We start from the raw sequence: 22,078 nt of genomic DNA on the forward strand, positions 1-22,078 counted from the left end.
GATATGCCCAATTATTTGGTCTCTTTCTTACTTTTAAGTCCCGCTGTCTCTTGGGAGAACAGAGGGCACTTTCTTCAAAACTACATGATCTAGGTCTCTACCCTTGATAGAAGAACTGCCTAGCCATCTAGCTCCAATGTTCTCAAAGACTGTGTCATTCTCTGAGGCTAGTGATCCATGGGTAGAGGCTGGCAGCAAAATGCTCCAGGCTCAGTGGGGGCTACAACCACGCTGTCCCCTCCTGTCGCAGAGCTGAGCACGGCCTCCCCAGCTCTTCACACTCCAATGACTTAGAGATTCCCTGGCTTGTGTGATGTGGCAGGGCAGATCTTTCCCAGTAGCACAAATCAGACACTTAGATGAGCATGCATGCTTACCGCTCCCAAAGCATCACAAGAGCCTAGAGGCACAGGTGCACTCCAGAACCCAGTAAGAGGGAAAAAAGCAGCTTCCTAAAATGCACTCAAAACTGCAGAGCCTGTGACTTCACACCATTAGACACAGTCCAGAGTGTCTCTCTGACTAGCTGCTGGCTCCGATGGAGCATTGTCTGCAAACCTCAGGTATCTCCCAGCTGCCCCCTTCCTTTCTCTCAGTCCCCATATCAGACCATGTTCCCTAAGCAGCACATCCCTGTCTTCCACTGTGAAATTGAGAAGAGAGGTCCTACACTGGAGTGTGACTCATAAGACATAAATTGTGAATTTCACTCCCTCTTAATGTGAAACATTCAACATGGACAGCGAAACAGAGAAGTGTTGTAGGAAGAGGTTTCTGAACCTTTACTGAACGTTTGACTGTTCCCTGACATTTCTGGGATTCTGATTTGACGTAGGATGAGATTTCATTGATCCAAATTAACTGGAAGAATTATGATGAGAATTCTCCTGCTCTGATCCTGAGCTATTCCTCTGTTTCAGCTGTCATTCATTCTCACAGACAGCACTGAGAAGTAGGTATTTTCCCAGCTGTTTTTTAGATAGAAGAATTGAGTCTCAGGGACTGTCCCAGGTCATGGTAGTGGCAGAATTTGCTCTTGTGTGGCCAATGCTGAACCTTCAATGTTTTTCTGTACATGATCTTCCCATGAAGGCTGAAGATTGCTCTGAACAGGCATGTGGACCTTTGCTGCTCCAATTAAAATGAAACTCTTAGTTTGATTTGCTTTCATGAAACAGGACTATTTTTAACATTAGTAACATCTCTTTAAGGGAAAAAAATCCTTATGAATTATCCACTTGAGGGTTTTACCTCTATTATATTATTTCCAAATCTGCTCTGTGGTCATGTTGATAAACTCCTGGGAAGTTAGTCATGTTGACAAAATTGAAGATCACTCAGCCTCCTGTTTAGAGAACAGGGCTTTTAGAGGGAAATGTAATACAGAGACCTGGCCATAGTGGTGCCTGACAATTGCCACACTGCTGGGGCAAGAGAACAGAAAGGATGACGGTGTTGCCATTGTGCCTGAGATGCCTGAAATGGTTCCGACTTTCTTGACTGGGTCTGGCTGGTAAAGAATTTAACTTCTGAAGAGTTTGTAAAAGTCATCAAAGAATAGATCTGGAATACAAATAAAATAATGGAATTACTTCCAAGCACATTGGAATCCAAGGTCACTGTCACTGCTGTCTCTGCTGCTTTGGGGACCCTACCTTTGGTGAGTGATCAGGCAGCCAGGAGATACTGGGCCCCACAGACACTTACAGTCAATCATAGCTCCTGCTGCCATGACCAGAGTGGACTTTTCCTCATGCATGAACCCCTTGTGGTACTGGAGTTTGAACTCGGGCCTTCACACTAAGCTTCACCCTCGGTCCTTTATATTTTGAGACAAAGTCTGGCTAAATCTCTAAGTTGCATAGGCTGAGCTTGAACTTGCAGTTCTCTTGCCTTGGCTCTCATTAACAGAACCTTCATGGAACCAACTGGCAGAGGATTCTGGGAAATGTAGTTTCCAGGCTTCTAGTCTCTGCAATACAGAGAAGAATTCAAAAAGTGATAATGAACTGTGATATGGATGTGATGGTTTCCAGTGACTTCTCTGAGACTGTACATGGCAAAAGCTTAGAGTCACAGCATTTATAGATATGAAAGACTCTATGTAGGGGGACCAATAGGCTAGGGAGTGAGTGGCAGTCCTGTCTCATGCTAGGTTTTAGAAAGGATGTGCATCCACCCTCCTGGCTATGGTAGCAGATCACTGAGCACTGAAGCTATCCTGGCCACACGGGCTTCACTCAAGATTCACTGCCTCCTTCCCCTCCACCTGCCCTATCTCTCAGGCTCCATCAGGCTGTGAGGAAGAGATGGGGTCAGGGCCTTGGTACTAGGGTGTCTCAGATTGCACTCAACCAAGGAAACAGACATGAGACCAAGCTCTCCCTACAAAAAATGAATCAGGAAATTCACCTAGATAGCTGGAAAAGGATCAAGGAAGCAAGATCACACAGAGAGGCAGGTCACAATGGGATATGATTGCAGGAGCAGCCTCACCAATCCCATGGGGTCTTCTGGACCCATTGGCCCTGCACAGTGTCCTGCGTTGAAGCAAGGGGGCCAGAACTGTGGCCTTCACCTTGACCACCATGTACAGGCTACCTTGGGAGGGGTCGTCACTTTAGTTAGCACAGCTCTCTTAAGGAGTGGCGCAGTGCAACAGTGGCCAAGATGCCCAGCAGCTGAGGAAATGAGTGCCATGCACAAGTGGCATGTGGGGAACACACCACAATGTCCCCTGCCTAGGATAAGAGGAGCAGGAGGCCCAGCATTGCTCAGCCTTCATGCTCAACCAGCTTTGCTGTGCACTCTGCACCACCAAGAGTCTGAGCACACAATTGCATTCCCTCCCTTGTCTTGTTGCCTTTTAATCACCATCTCCACGTTCATCACTAACTGGAATTTTTTTTCTTTTATTGATGTGCATATCCTGTCTATTCCTTCTAATCAAATACAAAACGCTAGTAGAGCAGAAATCAATACCCCGGACAGTACTGGGGCAGAGTGCAGTGAGGCATACCTGTACCCCCGGTACTGGGGAAGGTGGGAGGCCAAAGCAGGAGGACCACCTGAGCATAAGTGTTCAAGATCAGCTTGGGCATCATAGTGAGGTCATATTTTCAAAAAACAAACAAAAAGTTGGTGTAAAACAAATAAATAAGTTGTAGGAGTTGGCCACTTTCTATTATGGAGGTTACCTCTTGAATGGAATTTCTTGAGAATCTTGTGGGCACGAGACCTTTCTCAGGCCAGTCTTACCAAGGTTGCCTTGGCTGGGTCCGTGGTCCTCTGTCCGGTTGGGCCTCGTCAGTCAAACCATCAGGTGCCTTCTGGGAAAGTCACGTAATATGCTTTCCTCATGAGAGGGCTTCCTTCATGTCCAGTGGCAGCTTTCAGAATAACAGTTACCCATCTTTCTTCGTCACCCCATTATCACAGCCAGAAATTCTCCCTTCCTCCTGTTGGTAAACAGAAGACATGATGGCTCATGAGGTTGTTCCTAGGCTTTTCACCCATTTTGGAGACACATTTCTGAGGCAAACCCTCTTGGATAGCACCCAAGAGTCTGCCCCTTTGCCAACTGAGGTCACATGGGAGTTGAAAATTCCTTCCCAAAGATCAGAAACCTCCCTGGTGCCACAGATCTTTTCAGTTCCACTCTCTGCTGTTAAAAGTGTTTAAATAAAATGATTGCTGCCATTTACTGGGTGCCTGCTGTGTAACCTGGAGCTGCAGAGACAAGTAATTCAGAAATGATGAGGAGCTCACCTGAGAGAAGCCCCACCCCAGGGTCTGGGACTCAGACAGTGGCCTCCTTTCACTGTGGAACCTGAGAAATCACAGAGTTGGAAGGAGGCAACGTTATTAAAAATAGTTATTGCTAATAAATAAAATATGACAGGTCTTACTTTAAAATGAGCTAATTATTTTTGTTTAAAAAGTGCAGGGAGAAAGCAAAGGGAAAGTCTTTCTCACTTCTGTATCTTATTCTGCTTCAGTGTCTCCACTAAAGCTTTCTTTAGCCAAGAAATACTGCAGATTTGCCCACATTTTAAACCTAGAAATGTTTGGAATTCTTCAAAATATGGCAGGGGATTGGTGAATTAGTTTGGTCTCCACTGTTGTCAACCAATCAAAAAAAATTCTTTTCTCCATTGGGCAATGTTTCTGTCTTTCCCATCCCAGGGAAGTGGTCTATTTGCATAGAAGTGTTCCTGTTGAAAGGTATTCTGTAGTTTTCAATCATTCCTGGAAATAAAATCACAGCTCCTGTCACACTTTAAGTGTTTTCACACTCCTGGGAATTGCTTACCATCACCTGAATATAGAATTCAGTGGGTGTTAGTTTCAAACTGATACTACTTGCAGCTGTCTTCTGGGACTTCAAAAAGGTGTCAAAGTGGCCTTAGAAGGTGTTTCTCACTCTGAGAACAGGTTGAATGATCCCCTTTATTTTGAAAGCCTCAGAGCTTCACACTTCTGTTTTCCACCTAAGGGAAGATGAAACTCCTGGGGCTTGCTCCCTAACTAAGAGCATCCAAGTATTTTCTCTGCTGTTGCCTGACGACGCAAGTGCATTACTGTAAGAAAAAAGCAGGGGACCTTTAAAATCATTTCTTTTCCTAATTTCACCATAATATGAACACAAGACGATTTATTTCTGGATCAGAATTGCGTGCTGTAGTAAAATGACATGAGCATTGAAGTGAAGTGGGGTTGGAGGTGTGCTAGGGGTGTATCGAGGGGCGTGTGCCTAACACACACAAGGCCCCGTGTTCAATCCCAGCCCTGAAAGGAAAACTTGGGTATGAATCCCAGTTTCTTATATAATGACCTTATAAAAATGCATAACCTTTCTCTGCCTCAGTTTCTTGATCCATAAGACATGGTTCATCTCTTACCAGCTAAGCCAGTCATTAAGATGCAATGATATAACACATGTCAGGTTCCCTGCATGGCTGCAGAATTTTAAGTGAACCATAAATTGACAAAAAGAAATGGTATATTCTTCTTTAAATTCCTGGTATATTTAGCCAAGCATGTGGAAGGCTGCAAGACAGATGAAAATGATGATGCCATCTTTAGCCCTCGAGGTCCCTAAGGAAGGCCACTCAGCTGCCTGTGACAGTAGTCAGGTCTTTCAGGCTCAAGTAGCGTAATTTTGTGCTGCACTACAGCCCAGTTATAATTGGGGCTAATGTCACTGTGCAGGAAAAGCTTAGGGAGACATTCTCTGGCTTAATAAAAATTACTAACCTGCAGCATCCTGGAGTCCTCAAGCCAAACAGGCCTGATCTTTATGAGTAGGTACAGGGCCTGCCTCAGGACCTCAGTCTACCTCCATCTTCCCCGGGAGACCTTGTCCCCAGGATGACATGGGACACGTGGGTGTTTAATAAATAGTCCCAGTGATAATGGAGATGTTTATCTCAGCTTTAATTCGCATGTGGTAGTTCCATTATTGATTTTGTGCTCCTCACAAATTAACCAGATAAAATCACAACTAATTTAAAAATAATTAGTTTGATTTTGCGTCTCTAGTCCAATGGGAGTCTATTTTTTCCCAATATTAACAATCGCATCCTACAGCTAGCGCGTTTCAGTGAGCTCGGCAGTGTTTGAGCTAATGTGGCATCTCTCTTTTGTTCTTGTTTGTTTGTTTTATTTTTAGGGTCAAGTTGTGTTCCGGAACGGGGAGAGAATGGGGACCATTAAATTTACTCAATTTCAAGGTAGGCTTTTTGATGTTTATTCTTCCTAGTTGACAACATTTCTATTCAGGGATGTTATGTTTTTGCCATAAAGTACATCAAACAAAATGGGATAGGATATGAGAACCCAGATAAAAGTGGGAATAGTTCATAGGAAATACTTCTGTATGAAACATTAGTTTCAACGTGGATACTGTTTCTCAGCTGTGTTACTGGGCAGCCTCCACCTCCTCCCCACCTGACTCAGACACTTAGGAAAGGTAAGGAACAGGGCAGCAGTTAAGTCTGCTGCAAGAGGCCGAGAAGCCCTGCGCCGTTTTTAGTTCTGATTATGGAAATGTCCAGCAGACTCTATGAGCGTAATGAACCCCACGTCCCCGTGGCTCAATGGAACCATTATCTACATCTTACCAATCTTGTTTTATCTCTCCTCACTCCCAGCCCCCTTTGTGTTTCTGCTGTCGTATTTTAAAGCAGCCCTTAGACATTATCTCATTTCAATCTATAAATACTTCAGTATGCATTTCTACAAGACAAGGACTTTTAAAAACACAACCAGCATACTATTATCATACCTACAACATTAACAATTCTGAACGTCTTTTTATTCCTGGTCGTTGTTGATCCTCTGATCAGTTCAAAGGTGCCTTCAAGGCCGATGGTTTCGTGGCGAATCCACACAAGGTCCAACTACGGTGTCATCTTGCTGTGTCTCTTTAGTCTCTTTTCTGTTATAACCCCCACACTTTTTCTAGACTGTTTATCTTCTAAAGAAGCCGGTTTGTCTGTTGAACTTTCCTGCTGCTGTTACAGAAGCCTCAGCAATCACCCAGACCAAGATTTTTGTGTGATGAGAACACCAAGGCCCAGAGAGCAGAAGTGACTTGTCAGAGCCCCCAGAGCATCTGTGAGGGACAGGTGGGATGTTCCTAAAGGCACCTGCCTCAGCTTAGCCCAGACCCCTGGAGGGACCACTCAGCAGTGCTATATTTTCAGCATCTTGATTTTCTGGAATCCAGAAATAAGAACAGGGCCTGCTGTGTTCGCTCACTTTAAGTAAATCTGAGAATTATCCCAGAGAAAGCCAGAAATTAAAGCAAGTTCTTCAGATTCATTCAGACAAATCCCGCCAGGCTTCTGATCAATGGAGAGCGGTGTTCCTCGGCAATATCACTTTGTAATATAATCCTGTAGATTTACCTATTCGTCTTCCTGTGGCAGGTAATTGAAACACATGTCAGCTCAGTGGCATGCACAAAAGATGTCATTGTAGGCAAATGTAATTATTTTCCCATTTGTTGTCTTATTTCTTTATTGGTTGAACAAAGTAGGCACCTTGGCACAGACACAGGCTTTTTTTTTTTTTTTTTTGAGTGATTATAACTACATTTTCTTGTCACATTTCCAGTTCTCAAATTATATCATTCTGGGAGAGGATATTGTAAAACATGAGCTGTTTGGTTACAGCTACCAGGGCATGCCAATTGTATTGCTTTCTCCTTTTTCATACCTGAGGTGTAGGTACCCATGGTGACTGTGGTTCTAGGCAGGTCTGCAGATTTATAAGAAAGGCCTAGCCCACCTCGACTCAAGTCGCATAATCACTGGTGAACATCAGACAGATGACTTCGCCTCTCTGAACCTTCTCTGTCTTCATCTGTACAATTAGGCTATGATCCTACCTACCTTCCTGGAATGCGGGAAGAGCTATGTGAGAGAACATGTATTCATGGGTGCATTTATTTTTTGCTCAACAATAAGTAGCAATTATGATAAGTATCTTCTCAGAATCTGGCCCTTTTCTGGGACAAATCTGGATTTCCCTGGTTACTGATACCTCGGAACCTTTTCCTTGGCCTTCTCTGCTGTTAGTGGCTGCTTCCTATGCTTAATGCTGGGTAGCGTGTCACGCAGGGCCGGGCTTAGAGAGGACCTCACCCCACCTCTTCATGGCATAAATAAGAAAACTAAGGCTCAGAGGTGGGAGGTGTTCCCCAGGGACACAGGACTGGCAAGTGGCAGGGCTAGGCCTGGCCCTCACCTTGTGACACCTTACTCACATGCATACCCATATCTTCCTGTGCTCCCCTCACCTCCTCTATGTTTGTGTCTAGTTTTATTGATGGTTGCAGTGGGATCTTCAGATATTCCTGTTACCTGTTTATAAAACAGTCCTGTTGACCTGGCAAACAGGTCACATGTTATATGGGGACTGAAATGAGCCACAAGACTGCAGGGGGTGTGTGCACATCAGTGCAATAATTAGCTTTTCAAATTCAAAAAACTTCAGAGGGGTCTTGCTTCCCAGGAAGGGAGATCACTGAGTTACTGAATGGACCAGCCAAGCTGGCAGAGTCCCTGATTATTATCTCATTTCCGAGGGGAAACTGAGGCTCAGGCCTGGAAAGAGACTTGCTCTGCTCAGGGCAGGCCGAGACATCCAGTAAGACTATGAATTCATCTCTTCCCTTCTCTAGACCACTGCTTCTCAGTTCCCTAAGAAAGGGACTGGACCAGATTCCGTCTTCTGGAACCCTCCAGGAATTGTCTCCTCCCTAGTGTTATCAGCTCTTAAATTGCCTCATGCTGATGACCTCACAAAAAGCCTCCTCATGGTCTCACCGTGTTTTTGCCTGGCCCTTCATGACTGCTGTGTCCTGTCTGTTGGTCCTTCCCTTGCTGCTCTCATTCAGAAGGGACGTGGAAATGCAGGTGGTAGCAGCACCCATTACATTAATTCAGCTTCAGAGCCACCCTTCGAGGGAAGTCCCCTGTCTAGCTCTGCTCCCTGGTGGTCTCCAGCACACGCTGGTGGTATCTTGGAAGTTGTTAAAGACCCCATGAGGTACTTTCTTCAACTTCTCATTTGCAGAGTCCCTGGTGCCTTTGAAACCTTTTATCTATAGTCAAGGAAGTGTTTGATAGGAGGCTCTGCTCACTTCTGTGGAAAATTAAAACACAAAGGAATTGGACATGGAAGGCAGCTCTGGGTAGAAGACCAACAAGAGGGCCAGGAAGCCTTGTTCTTGTCTACTCTTCCATGCTAGCAATGTAGGACCGATAGGTACTCACAGTGCTTGGCCGATAGGAAGACCTCAGTAAAAGATTAGTGGATTAATTTGGGTGCAGAAGAACTGAAGTCTTTGCTTTGATCTTGAATGACTGAATTTACCTCCAAAATCTCAATTTTCCCACTGCAAAATGGGACTGCACTAATGTGAGCTTTGCCTGCTTCCAGGGCTCTCATCAGCAACCAGTGAGGTGAGGGTTCTGTGCACTCTGGAGCTTTGGGAATCTATGACCACAGCTATGACCATTGCCAGCAGGCAGCTTGCTCCTGGCTGGCTCCTCATATGACTTTGCTAAAAGAGTTAGTGAAAGAATGATCCTTGAGCTTGGCAATTCCCTCATGTCCCAAGACATATAAGAATATTTTCATTTTGGGTTTTCAGTAACTTGATTCAAGGTAGACCATCTGGCAACATTAACAACTGAAATGTGATCACATTGGTGGGTACTATTTTTCCAGGCTAGAGAAACCACGTTTTTGTACTTCTGTTTTCATAGAAATTTAGGAATGGCCTATTTTCTTTCTTTCTTTTTTCTTTCCTTTTATTTTGCACTGGAGATCAAACTTATGACCTCATGCTTTCCAAAATGGCCTATTTCTAAAAAAGAAAGAAAAAGAGAAGGAAAGAATCAGGGCCAACTCCTTAGCTGAGATATTGAGAATCCAGAGAAGGTTTGGCCCCTGAAGCATAGTCTCCCTCGTCCCCAGCTTCCCTCCCTTGCCTGGTGTTCAAGAGCTCCCAAAGCCTGACTTCCCTTCAGGACCATCCCTGAGGGCAGGTGCAGTGGATGTCATCACAGGTCCGCTCGTATCCCCAGAGTAGCCATCATTCCAGAACAAATTGAACAGCATCTCATTAAAAGCATCTGTACCTCTCCACCTCCCCATGAAACAAGCAGGCCCACTTGCTGAGAATCAAAGCTTCCAGGGTTGCCCTGAACTGGTGACAAAGGAAAGATGGGGAAACTATCCCAGTATCCATTCCCTACAAGTAAGACATCGCTAAAGACTTTTCTCTTCGTCCAGAGATTACCCTGTGGCACCAAGCCTCTGCTGCCCACACACAAACCCGCCTGTTTATACACCCTGAACGGGACCCTTCTCTGTCCCTGTTTCACTTCATCACACCCCTAGAAGTCAGGATGACCTTGGGACACCTCCAAACAATGGTACCCATTCTTAACTCTTATGCTAGGCAGGAGCTATTCCAAGAGACCCACGCACATGCGAGGTAAGGCAGCTGTGGTGTTAGCATCCTGCGTGACACAGTCTCAGACCCAAGGCCATTTTGGTCCCAGGCTCAGGGCTGCTGCTTCAGGCCACCGCTGCTGTCCACAGAGCCATGAGAAGACGAGGATGGATGCTAGCACACTGGCTCCTGCCCCCACTCTTAGAGAAGAAAGAATCCATGCTACTGCTGAAGCCGAAACTCAGCTCAGAGCCGGCAGCAGGGAAGGAAGTCCAGTGAAGCTGCTGTCAGGGCCTGCTTTATGCTGTTTTCTCAGGAACTGGGCATTGCTGCCCCCCCACCTGCCTCCATCAGGTCTGTTTATGAGAATGTGGAGAGTGATCACGGCTGCCGTGAAGGTGAAACATAAAGCACTCAGGTTCTTTTCTGTGTTTTTTCATATTATTAAAAATAAAAGGCAGAATGAAACCAAAAATGAATAGAAGAAAACAATAAAGATCAGAAAACACAATCCCTGGCCAGGGATTTAGCTCAGTGGCTCAAGTGCTTGCCTGGTAAGCACAAGGTTGTGAGTTTGATCCCTGGTACAAAAAAAAAGAAGGAAAGAAAGAAAGAAAGAAAGAAAGAAAGAAAGAAAGAAAGAAAGAAAGAAAGAAAAAGAAAACACAATTCCTTATCAAACTGTCAACATCACTATTCATATAGAAGTACCCAGATTTTGGAGTTTTGTGTGTTGGCAGCTGATTTGAAGAGATGGGGCCTTGCATTGCTCTGTTGAGGGAATCTTTCCCTTGTGACCTAGTGAAATGAAGGCGCCTCCTTCCCATTTGCAGGATTAACTATCATTTGGTCTTTGGGGTAACAGACATAGTGTTATTCAGTGCATCTTACCTGAGCGTCTGCTGGATCATTGCCCAGTCCTCTGGGGGAAGCCAAATTGAGTAAGATAGAGTCCTTCCTCCCCAGGGGCTTCATAATCTCTGGCCAAATGCCACTGCCTATAAAAATAGGCAGATAATTTCCCAGAACTTACTAGAAAACTTTTGGATCTAGTTCAGTCATAGTTTGAGATTCAATATTATTTTCCTTCTATCACACATTGTAGCTCCCTCTGCCAGGCCATGAGCCTGCAAAGGCCATTTGCTGGACTGCCATTCAGCCAAATATATAGGAATTAAGGGGGAAAAGACAGGTGAAATAGTACACAGCTACTTGGGAGGCTGGGGCCGGAGGGTCACACGTTCGAGGTCAGCCTAGATGACTTAGAGAGACCTTGTTTCAAAATAGAATTTTAGGAAGGATTAGGAATGTAGCTCAGTAGCAGAGTGGTGGCCCAGCATGTGCAGGGCATGGGTTCAGTCCTCAGTATTGCTAAAAACAAAATAAAACAAAAACACTGGTGACTGGCTCTGCCGAACATCGGGATCCTGCAGCAGGGCTGCGGGCTAGCAAGAATGGAGGGATACATGTGAAGAGACTGGGAGTGAAGGACACATGTCTCCAGCCTGGGAAACACCCAGATCTCATAATCCAGGGCCTCCCTTTCAGGGAGCCCAAGGAAGGTGGCCCGGAAGACTGAGTTATTTACAGAGATTATGCTTCACTGAGCCATAGACTCCATATTAAAGAGAATCCTTGCTTTCCTTTATAGAGTTACCTCTATTTGGATGCCTGCAGCAGTGGGGAACTTACCCCATTTTGTGCAGAACGTATATAGGCTTTGAAGCACATATGCATGAGCGTCGCTCTCCAGGCAACATAACGTCACCTCGCCAAGGCTTCATTTCAGAGTTTATTTTAAAATAATAAAATAAAAGGCCATTATGGTCCTCTCCTTGCAAGTGACTGTGAGGAAGCAGTAGCATGATGCTGTGGGTTCCTGTCTCTGTGAGTGGCACCAAAAAGCGCCATGGCATCTGTTGGCTTCCTTTCTTCCCCTGGGATCTCCTGATGATGGTCCCAGATTTACCTCCACTCAGAAGCTCTTGACCAAAGTGAGATCCTGCTTCACCCTCCTCGTGGCAGGGAATTTTGTTATCATTGGTCTATGAACCTCCTTGCCAGTGTTTTACCCTCTTTTCCCCCTCATTTACTCCTGTAGCCCACTCCCGCATCTACAATGGTAGACAAACATCCGAAGTGATTAATGTACCTATGATGCTTGTATCTGCAAAACACGTGTTGCTAGTCTGGGTGTGTATGTTTTGAATTTATATCAGTGCAACTAGATTGTAAATATTTTCTGTGTTGTTGTGGCTGCTATTGTTTCCCTCTCATTGCTTTGTTTTTAAATTCTCCTTCAGTTGCTGGGTATATATGTTGGCTGCGACTTCCCCTGCTCCCTCCATGGGACACATTCATGTATCCATCCCTTAGCAACAGATCCTAGGTTCCCTTCAACCTCCAGCCATGAATAGTGCCTTTGTGCACGTCCCCTTACAGACCCATCTGAGAATGTCCCTAGGACATTAGAAGGTGCACACACTCAGTACACCTAAAATCTTCCAGATTGTTCTGTGGAATGGCCAGGCCATATCTTCTGCCTCTGGCAGGATTCTTGTTCCTCCCTCCCACCCACGTGTGGTATTTTCCCTACCTCTCGGTTTTTACCAGCCTAAAACAATAAGGCAATTCCATGCTGTGGTTTTAAGCATCATTTCTCTGATTACTAATGAGTTTGAGCATCTCTTCCTGAGCTTATGAGCCGCTTAGTAATTGTCAGTGCCACCTGATCCTTTGACCATTTTTGTATTTTGAGGTTCGTGTCTTTTTTGTTGTTGTCGGTGATTTTCAGAAGTTCTTTATAAAATTGAAATATCAATCCCTCGTTGGTTTTTAGCTTTGGAAATAGCTTCTTCTGTTCTGGCACTTGTCTTTATACTCCAAATGTTTGTCGAACAGACACATTTTTAATTTTGATGTAGATAAATCTGCCCCACCGCCTTTGGTCCTGGGGTTTGTGATTTTTGGAGTTTCTTTTTATTTTTTTATTTTTTAAGACAGGGACTCACTATGCAGGTCAGGCTGGGCTTGAGCTCATTTTGTAGCCCAGGCTGGTCTTGAACTTACAAAGATCTTCTTGTAAGTGCTGAGATTACAGGAGTGGACCACCACCCCCAGCTATTTTGGGAATTTCCTAGCATCTCCTACACGCCAGGTATTGACTGGACACAGCAGGTGCTGAGGTGGACAGGATGTAGCCCCTGCCCTCAGGGAGCTTCAGTCTGATGAAGAGCAGACATGAGGCCCAGGAATATATGATTCCTTAAAAAGGGTGCACAGGTGACTGCAGGAAACCAAAGGAAGGACCTGCACTCTACCTGGCAGAATCTAGGAAGGGCGTCTGGAGAGGAAGGGGAAATCTGAGCTGAACTTTGATGGACCAGTGAGAAGTAGCCATGCAGAGGTGAGAAGTGGTACTTCCTATGCGATGGCCTATTACATGTGACCTGGACCTTATTTCATGATGGTTTTCACCTCTGAGAACCAGAAAATTGTGCACATTGAAGGGTCCTCAGTCTAATTCTGACTATTAACCCTGGATACACATTAGGCTCAGTTTTTAAAATACTGCATCCTAGATCCACCCCTCAGTTCTCTGGGATTGTAATGTAATGGGTTGCCATGTTGGGACCCGGGCATCTGTATTTTCCAGAAGTCCTTGGGTAACTCTAAGGTCTCCCAGAGGCTGCCAACCACTGGGAGATCTCCATGCAATTTATAGATGGAGGAACTGAGGCCCACAGAAAGGCAACAGTCAGCCACACATAAGCCAGTGACAACCGGCAGCAGGGCCCATGTGGAGCTAGACAGTGACAACCTGATGCCACAGTCTCTTCCTTTGCTCCAAACCCCAGCATGAGTCTTCTTTCCAAGTGGGCACAGGTTCCATGGCCCACAATCTCTGGTCTTCCTGGCCATCCACATCCAAATAGATGATTCCTACTGTTAGCATGATGTCATTAGTAAGGAGCTGGGAAGTACCAGGTAAATGGAAAAGCAGAGTGAACATCATTCTTCCCTCTGCAGGCCCAAGTGGGGCCCTGGCCAGAGTGTAGGGAACCAGACAGGATGACAGAAGCAAAGCTTTAGGTCTCACTCAGGAGCACTCCTGCAGGAGTCAGAATCCCGGGACACACCCAGCACATAGCTCCAACACGAGGCGCGTAACCCAGGACCCTGAGTCTACAGCAACCAGGGCAAGCAGTGGGGACCGCAGGACTCAGACAAGGCTTCCTGGAAGAGGCAGGTAGGCTTGGGCGTACTGATATAGTAGACAGAGGAGAAAGTTGTGGACGGATGATTATGGGGAGCAGCTAGCAGTAAGAAAGCATGGTGTTTGCGGACACAGCAAATAACTCAGTTACTTTTATCACGAATATAGTAACTGCAGTAGATTGTGTACTTCCTGTTAGGTAAGCTGCAAGCTGGGTGCTTGCCTATCTTCTCCTTATGTAACCCTCAAAGCATCCTGGAAGGTTCCCAACTTCAATTACAGATACACAAGAATAGGAATCAGGACCTATTTTTAAAATCTTTGTGTGACCAGCACAGAACATGGCACAAAACAGGTGACCAATAACATTTGTTGGGCGAGTAACTGAAGGGGACTTTGTATAACAGCCCATTAGCATCCAGGATGTCCAAGGTCCAAGGTATAAAAATAACTTTAATCTTCTGCCACCTACAGCGCTGCTGTGGAGGGATTCTTTATGATATAATACCTTGGGCTCAACCTGGCATGCGGGAAGCCCTCAAGAAATGTGGGCTGAATGATCCGCAGCCCTGCATGCTGAATTCAGAACCAGGAGACCCGAGTCCAGGCACTTGCACAGCACCTGGTTCCCAGCCGTGATGTAACCTATTCAAGACTCCCCTCTCTATGGACTGGTGGATGATACCTGATCGATTCATGTTTTGCCATGAACAGAACTTATGAAGCACCCCAGGGCCTCCAAGCACTGTCCCCAGGGAGAAATTACGATGATTATGGCTGTCGTGGAGTAGGGTTGTTCTGGTAGCATGGAACAGTACATACAGCAGAGCCAGTGAGTCAGAGGGGTGAGCAATGTGGCTGGGACCCAGCGGGGTGCCACTTTCTAGCTCCCAGTGGTTTACTCCCATCAGGCTGCGTATTTCATGTGCACTCACCACACCAAATAAATAAATCAGGGCTATCTCCACTGGGCAGAAGATGAGTGGGGCACCCGCATGGCTGAAGACTTCAAAAGGCCAGAGCAGGATGCTGGCGCCCCCAGCCGTGTATGCTAATGTGACATTTAGGTACTGGGTGGTCTAAGCAAGAGATAGTTGCCTGCACAATGGGAAACCTCCGCAAATGGCAGGGAGCCTGGCAGGAAGAAGGAAGTGATTTTGCAGGCCCCCACCCCCTAGAGTCAGGGGAAGCACGCAGAAGTGACTTGGGGATCCCATGTCCCAGTCCCTGAATGTTATAAGGCATGGACAGCACACCTGCGTTTCTGCAAAGGAACTCACTCCACACCAGAGCCCAGCAAACAGTTTCTCTGGGTGCCCACTTGGAATACTTTTATGAGCTCTGGACAGTTTGCTGGTCAGGTCTGCAGCTCTGGTGACCCACCTGAACTGTGTGTGGGCCCTTGCTTGGACCACACTCTCCAAAGCTGTTGCATTCAGGAGGCACCAATCACATACCTGAGCCAGCAAAACACCTGAGGCTGGGTGCTTTGGAAAGAAAAGAGATTTCTGTAGCTCACAGTTCTAGAGATTGGAGAGCCCAGCAGCAGTGCGTACGCAGCTCTGGTGGGGGCTTCATGCCAGATGGCACCACAGTGAGGGAAGCTCATGGGAAAGTGATGAGCAGTACGTGGAAGAGGGATTCAGAGGAGCTTCCAGAGTCCTTCTGACAACCATTCCCATGGGAACTGACCAAGGTCCCTTTGGGACTACATTAATCCCATCAGAGGATAATGGCCCCAGTGACCTAACCACCTCCACCCTGCCACACTGGGGACCAAGCTTTCAGCACAAGAACCTCTGAGGATACTTTCACACTATATCCAAACCATACAGGGGATCAATGGATGTCTGCTCCTTGACCTTGTCAAGGTCCCCTTACCCTGAGTGTCCACTCTCACTTCTATGGTGCTTGTGCCATGCTACCTCCCTCTTCTGACCCCTTGCATTCCCCAAATCCACTTCCCTATGGTCACCAGTGTCCGCTGTACACAGAATCCACCAGCCCCCCTGGTGGTCATGCCAGTCCCTTGGAAGCACATGTCATTCTGGGAAGTGATCCCACTCCTTGGCTTCTAAGATGCCCGTTTCTCCCAGCACCCTGCTCTTGGCCACTTCTCAGAGCATCTTTGCTCTGTTCATCCTGAGGTCAGTGCTTCCTTGGTGTGCTTAGACCTCTCTTCTGTCTAGGTTTGCTTGCCTTGGAGTCTTGCTTCTGTCCCGTGCTCCAGCTCCAATCTCCTTGAAGATAGTTCCAACCCTCTGTCTCCAGCCTATTCCTCTGCCACGGGCTCCAGACTCAAGACTCATTTCGCCTGCATGATCCAGGCTCAGCACATTCAAAATGGAACTCATCACTTCCCTCCTTGGCCCCCTCCTTGATCCTCATTCATAGTATGGTACCTGAAACCCTGCTACCTCCATGAGAATCTTGGGTGACTTGCTTGTTCCCCATTCATCACACATGTGATCATCGGGCTATCACCTGGTAGAGGGAAACTTTTATCAAGTCTGATCTCTCCTCTTCAGTTCATTCTGCCACCCTGCCAGGCCAGTGCTCATTCTCTTCATCCTTGAAAATGACCAAAACAGTGAACTAAACCCAACAGCATAGTGAGGAAGAGAATGGTATATTTGAAGGTACATTCAGATTTAAAAACACTCTGAATGAATGCAAGGGAGGTGGGAGACTTTTCTTGGTGTGACAATGTGGCTTCAGAAATTGTTTCCAAATAAGAATGCATTCATAGGACTGTGATGCTTAAGGTGCACTACCCCTGGGTATACACTCATCAGAAAAATGGTGGTATTGTGTGGTATAGCGGGAGGGGCCCAGTTAGGGTGGGAGATAAGGTGAGGATGATATGTTTGTGTCTTTAAATTTCTGGAGTTATCCTGAGACAGAGGAGCAGAAGTTGTCCCTGTGGTCCTGAGGGCAGGGGAAAGTTGCGGGTGGGGGAGGACAGTTCGGTCCAGTGTCAGGAGGGTCTGGGTGACAGGCAGAGTCCAGCTTAGGGGGAAAGGTTTTCTTCCTGCCCTTAAAGGAGTGGAAGTTCCAGCCCACATAGGTTGGAGGTTTGGTGCCTCTGCCTGGAAGAGATGTGGCAGGAAGGAAGCCCTCAAGAATGCTCACGGTGTACAGGGGGTAGCACCTCTAAAAGGAGCTCCAGACGCAACCTGGATGCCCTATAACTGGCCACTGTCTCTTGTCCCACAGACAGCAGGGAAGTGAAGGTGGGAGAGTACAATGCTGTGGCCGATACACTGGAAATTATCAACGACACCATCAGGTTCCAAGGTAAGGCAGGCGAGGGCGGGCGATATCACAGAGTCCTTGGCCTTGGGGGTCAAAGGAACGTCCTCAACACATCCACTCACTGAGCCCAGGGTCCAGATCACTCCCTTGGCTTCCAGTTCCTGCAACAGTCTGCTGGAAATTAGAGTGCTCACCAAGGTGTTTAAACCCCAGTTGAACTTATGCCTCCCTTCTGTTTACTTCCACAATCTTTTTCTCTGCCTCTCCTCTAGCCACTCTTGTTTATACTGAAATTACTAAATGACTGGGCCACAAGCCCTTTTATGGATTCCTGGCATCAGAATCTATCACATGTTGGAGGCTCAGTGATATTTGATGAAATGAGCAAATAGATCAAGTGGATGGAAGAGTGAATGGATGCATGGATGGGTAGAGGGAGGGATGGATGGATGGATGGATGGATGGATAGACGGACGGGTGGATTGATGGATGGATGGATAGCCTACTCTAAATGGCAGTAGAAAAAGCTACCACATCCATGACACTTGATAATATTACTTTGATTCCACCAGGAAGCAGGATAAGAGACATCTAGTTTTCTGTGCCTGGAGTTCTTACTTTAATTCAGGCACCAGAGTTGGATGGACTGTTTGGTTGGTCTTTATGTCACTACACACCACTGGATTTATGAGCTTCAGAGCACTGTAGAACTCTGGTCAGTCTCCAGATGACACCTGGTTTTCACCTCTGCTGGGCCTTTCCACCCTACCTGAGGGAGCTGTTAACAACTACACAATTACTTATGACTTTATGGAGCCACAAAAGAAGAGTGTGCAAAAGGTCCCAGTAGTCCTGTTGTACAGCTGAGAAAATGGCTTAGAAGTTATGTCACCCCAGTTCACGCAACCTGTAAGGGGCACAGCCTATTCTAATCTCCAGGTTCTGATCCCCAAGTTAGGCCTGTCTGCTCCTGCACTCAGATTAGGGTTTCCTGAGCAAGAAATTACTAAATAAGAACAAGAAATTGAAGGAAAGATCTCAACACAAAATAAAGCCACATAACTGGGAGAGAAAACAAATTTGGGGTTGGGAAGCAAAAAAGTAAAAGCAAAGAAAATGACTGAACAAGAGTCAGGACACCAGCCCATCACTGACTGCACTCAGGCCCTGCCACCCAGGCCCACTTCCTGCTTCTCAGTCTTTCCCCCGTGGCCTGGAAGGTGAACCCAAAGCCAAGTCAAGATAGCTCCTAACTCAGAGCAGAGCCCAACCCCTGCCCACTCCTCCGCCTGGGTTCAGCTCTGGCCTCTCCTACCCAGACTCCTACATTCACCCCCATGTGTTTCCCCACAATAGTCTTATCTCGAGTCCTTTTTGCCCTCAGCATCCAAAGTTGAGGCTGCCTCACTTATCCTCAGAACCCTGCCTGGTTCCCAGGACTCCCTCCCAGTGAGGAGCCCTTGCTACATAACGTTCCCCAAGGCATCCTTCAAGGGACCTCTTCCTGTCTGTCTGTCTCTACTCTTAAGTATCTCCAGTCAAACTGCTTACAGTTTCTTGATGCCAAGACACCACTGTGCTCTTGCCTGCACTGTGCCCTGGGCCCAGAATGCCCTTTTTTCCTTGTCTTCCGGGTGACAGCCACCAGCCCTACTGGGTTCCCAAGACTGCTCTAGCTCCTCTCCTTTCCCAGCCTCTCCTGCTCCATTGAAGGGAGTTTATACTGCTCCTGCTTGGTGCTCAGGCTTTCTAGTGCCTGTAGTCATCATACCACCTGGGCTGGTCTGTGGAGGTCAGTTGTCCAGTGATTAGAGCATAAGCTTCAGAATTAGGTAGATATGGGTTCATATCCTATGTCACGTAGTAGCTACAGAAGCCACTTAGCACCTAGAAAATTATTTTCCTTTCTGTAAAGTGAGAATGGTCTTATCAACCCATGAAGCTGGTAGATCAAGTGGAAAATCTTTAGTTTTAGATAATATATATCTACATATTAAGATATGTACCTATTAATTTCCATAATCTCTATATAATCCCATGGTAAGCTTTCAAGAACTATGATTGCATAGTATTGCTTTTTCCTCTGTGGCTGATGTGTAAGTTCCATGAGGGTAGGGTTATATCTCACTCATCTTTGTATCATCAGTGCCCAGCGCTGGACCTAATTGGTCTAAGGGAACTAAATGAACACATGGTATTGAATGAATGAGTGAGGAATGAATGGACCAAATGAAAAGCAAGAAGACTTAAGACTGCTGCTGCTACTAACACCCCTGACCCACCGTGACTGTGATTCCCATGATGTCTTAGTTGATTCCCAGTGGGTGCATCATATTAGAGAGGGGGAAAGTGGAATAAGGAGGAGGAGACAGTGTCAGTTTCCTGAAGGTGTTTCTAAGTCACAAGCTACAAACTCTGGATCATAGAGCCTTGAACCCAAACCTCAGCTTCTCACTGCCTGGATAGGGGATTTTTCCAGCCAACCCCTCCCCGCCAGGGCTGCTATTGTATTTGAGAGCCAGAATTAACCCTGTATTAATCACTTGCTCATTGCCAGGACAAAATATCAGACACCTGCAAATTGAAGGGGAGACTTACCTGGCTCAGTTTTACAGAATTTAGTCCATGGTTAGATTGCTCCAAGGCAGACATGACATGTAGAAAGGCATGTCAGATGTTTACCCCAAGGCGGCCAGGATGTAAACAGAAAGAATCAGGGACAAGGGAAAACCCTTCCAGGTCACACCTCCAGGGACCTGCTCTTCAGGACAGGCCCCACCTGTGTATAGCACATTCAGCTGTGAATAAATTCACTGCTGAGCTCCCCAGTGATCCAATCTGAGCACATGAGACTTTTGGTGGACATTTCAAACCAAACCGTAACAGCCTTTCAATTAGCAGCAAGCTGGCCAGGCAAATGAAACATAGCTATGGGAAGAAAAGTTTCTGAATGTTAAACTCTCACTTCTAGAAACAAAATATGATGCTATATCTACCTTGTTTCTGCTTTAGCCCTGATTTTCTACCCTTGAAAATCCTATTATTATCATTAATTTCCATGAGTTGTTTTTAAACCTGGCAACTTCTCTGGATTTCTTAGATGTTCAGACTCTTTTTATCCACTAAATGTTTCTAAACACAGAGGTTTTTAAACACAGATGTTTGGTGGCGTTCTCCACCTCCACTGTCACCACATCTACCCATCCCCAGCTTGTCTCCTGGAAACAAAGGCATCACTGAGCCTGATGTCCATGGAACTGTCCATAGCTCATCCTGACCCCTTGTGAGCCTCCAGGACTTCAAGCAATAGTCACTCTTCTGTACCTGGCAGGTCTCATATACCCCCACTAGAGAAAAAAAAATCCCAGAGTTTCACAACTCCACAGCAAAACTCAACCTAACATAGTTAAGTGAAAAGGGAATTTTTAGGAAATTGGGGGCAGTATCCCTACATCCCTCATTTCAAACCAGACTGTGCTTGATAGAACTAACACAAGGCAATTTTGCAACCTTGCAGAGAGATATGTTTGCTCAGAGTTTCTTGGGTTCCCTCAGGTTCCTGGCGCCCTTGAAGAGTGAGCAGGGAAACTTTCCAGGCACAGAGTAAGGAGGAACCCCATGGTTTTCTTCCAGCTCTAGCACAGCAGGAAAGGAAAGGTAGCTTCTGCCTCCCACAGCTAGCAGGCCTTGGGGAAAAAGAAAACCAAATAACTTTTATAACAATGACCTTGAGGCAGAAACCCTGCAGCCAGAGCACATATATGTCATCCCAGAATTGACAGGCAGGGTGCCTGCCTCGTTGAGGGGAGATAATTTATCATGTGTGAGGAGGAACAGAGTCCTCGAGGCCAAAAACAAGTCCCTTACCCTCAGTGTTACCTGGTCACATCACCCAGCCCTGTGCCTTCCAAAATGTTGTTACTTTTGGCGATGAATGGTGATGGGTTTTCAACGGTGTAATTAGACCAAATCAAATTCTAGTCTTCTAATGGCTATTAAATGCATCACAAATCCCTTATTGATTCTATTTGGAGAAAGAAATGAGACCTGGCTCAGACTCCCTGCTGGGCAGACTGGCCAACCACTGAATCCGGCTCACACAGTAGGTATATGTGCCTTGCATAGCATTTGTGTGCAGGGGTCTGACCAATGTCAAGGACACCAAGGTGAAGTTATCCTTGGACATGACTGTACTCTGGACTCCACTGAGGTCTTCTCTTTGACTTTGTAGGATCCGAACCTCCAAAGGATAAGACCATCATCCTGGAGCAGCTGCGAAAGATCTCCCTACCTCTCTACAGCATTCTCTCTGCCCTCACCATCCTTGGCATGATCATGGCCAGTGCTTTTCTCTTCTTCAACATCAAGAATCGGAACCAGAAGTAAGCTGCTCATATCCTGCTCTGGAACAACACATACTGGATAGATAAACTTTGTGGTCCAACTATAGGATCATTACATGACATATTGTCTCGAGAGACATGGAAGATTTTAGGGCAGAGTTTCCTGAAGTGTGTTACCTGATTACTGTAACGATTTAAGTGTTCTACATCTATCTCTCTATCTCTCTATCTCTCTCTCTGTCTCTCTCTGTGTCTCTCTCTCTCTCTCTCTCTCTCTCTCTCTCTCTCTCTCTC

General features: G+C 46.2%; 1 protein-coding gene across 1 annotated transcript in view; it reads left to right on the forward strand.

Annotated features, from left to right (window-relative positions):
- The window catches only part of Gabbr2 (gamma-aminobutyric acid type B receptor subunit 2), a 355,790-nt gene that overhangs the window by 253,161 nt on the left and 80,551 nt on the right, over positions 1-22,078 (forward strand). The window contains exons 8-10 of the mRNA XM_063224805.1: positions 5,672-5,732; positions 17,403-17,483; positions 21,673-21,823. Of these exons, the coding sequence (XP_063080875.1) occupies positions 5,672-5,732; positions 17,403-17,483; positions 21,673-21,823 (293 nt within the window). The remainder of the gene's footprint in view (positions 1-5,671; positions 5,733-17,402; positions 17,484-21,672; positions 21,824-22,078) is intronic.

Source organism: Cavia porcellus, unplaced genomic scaffold (genome assembly GCF_034190915.1).
Source record: "Cavia porcellus strain 051 isolate PalLab524CR breed Dunkin Hartley unplaced genomic scaffold, mCavPor4.1 scaffold_1, whole genome shotgun sequence".
In the NCBI taxonomy this organism is placed as follows: Eukaryota; Metazoa; Chordata; class Mammalia; order Rodentia; family Caviidae; genus Cavia; species Cavia porcellus.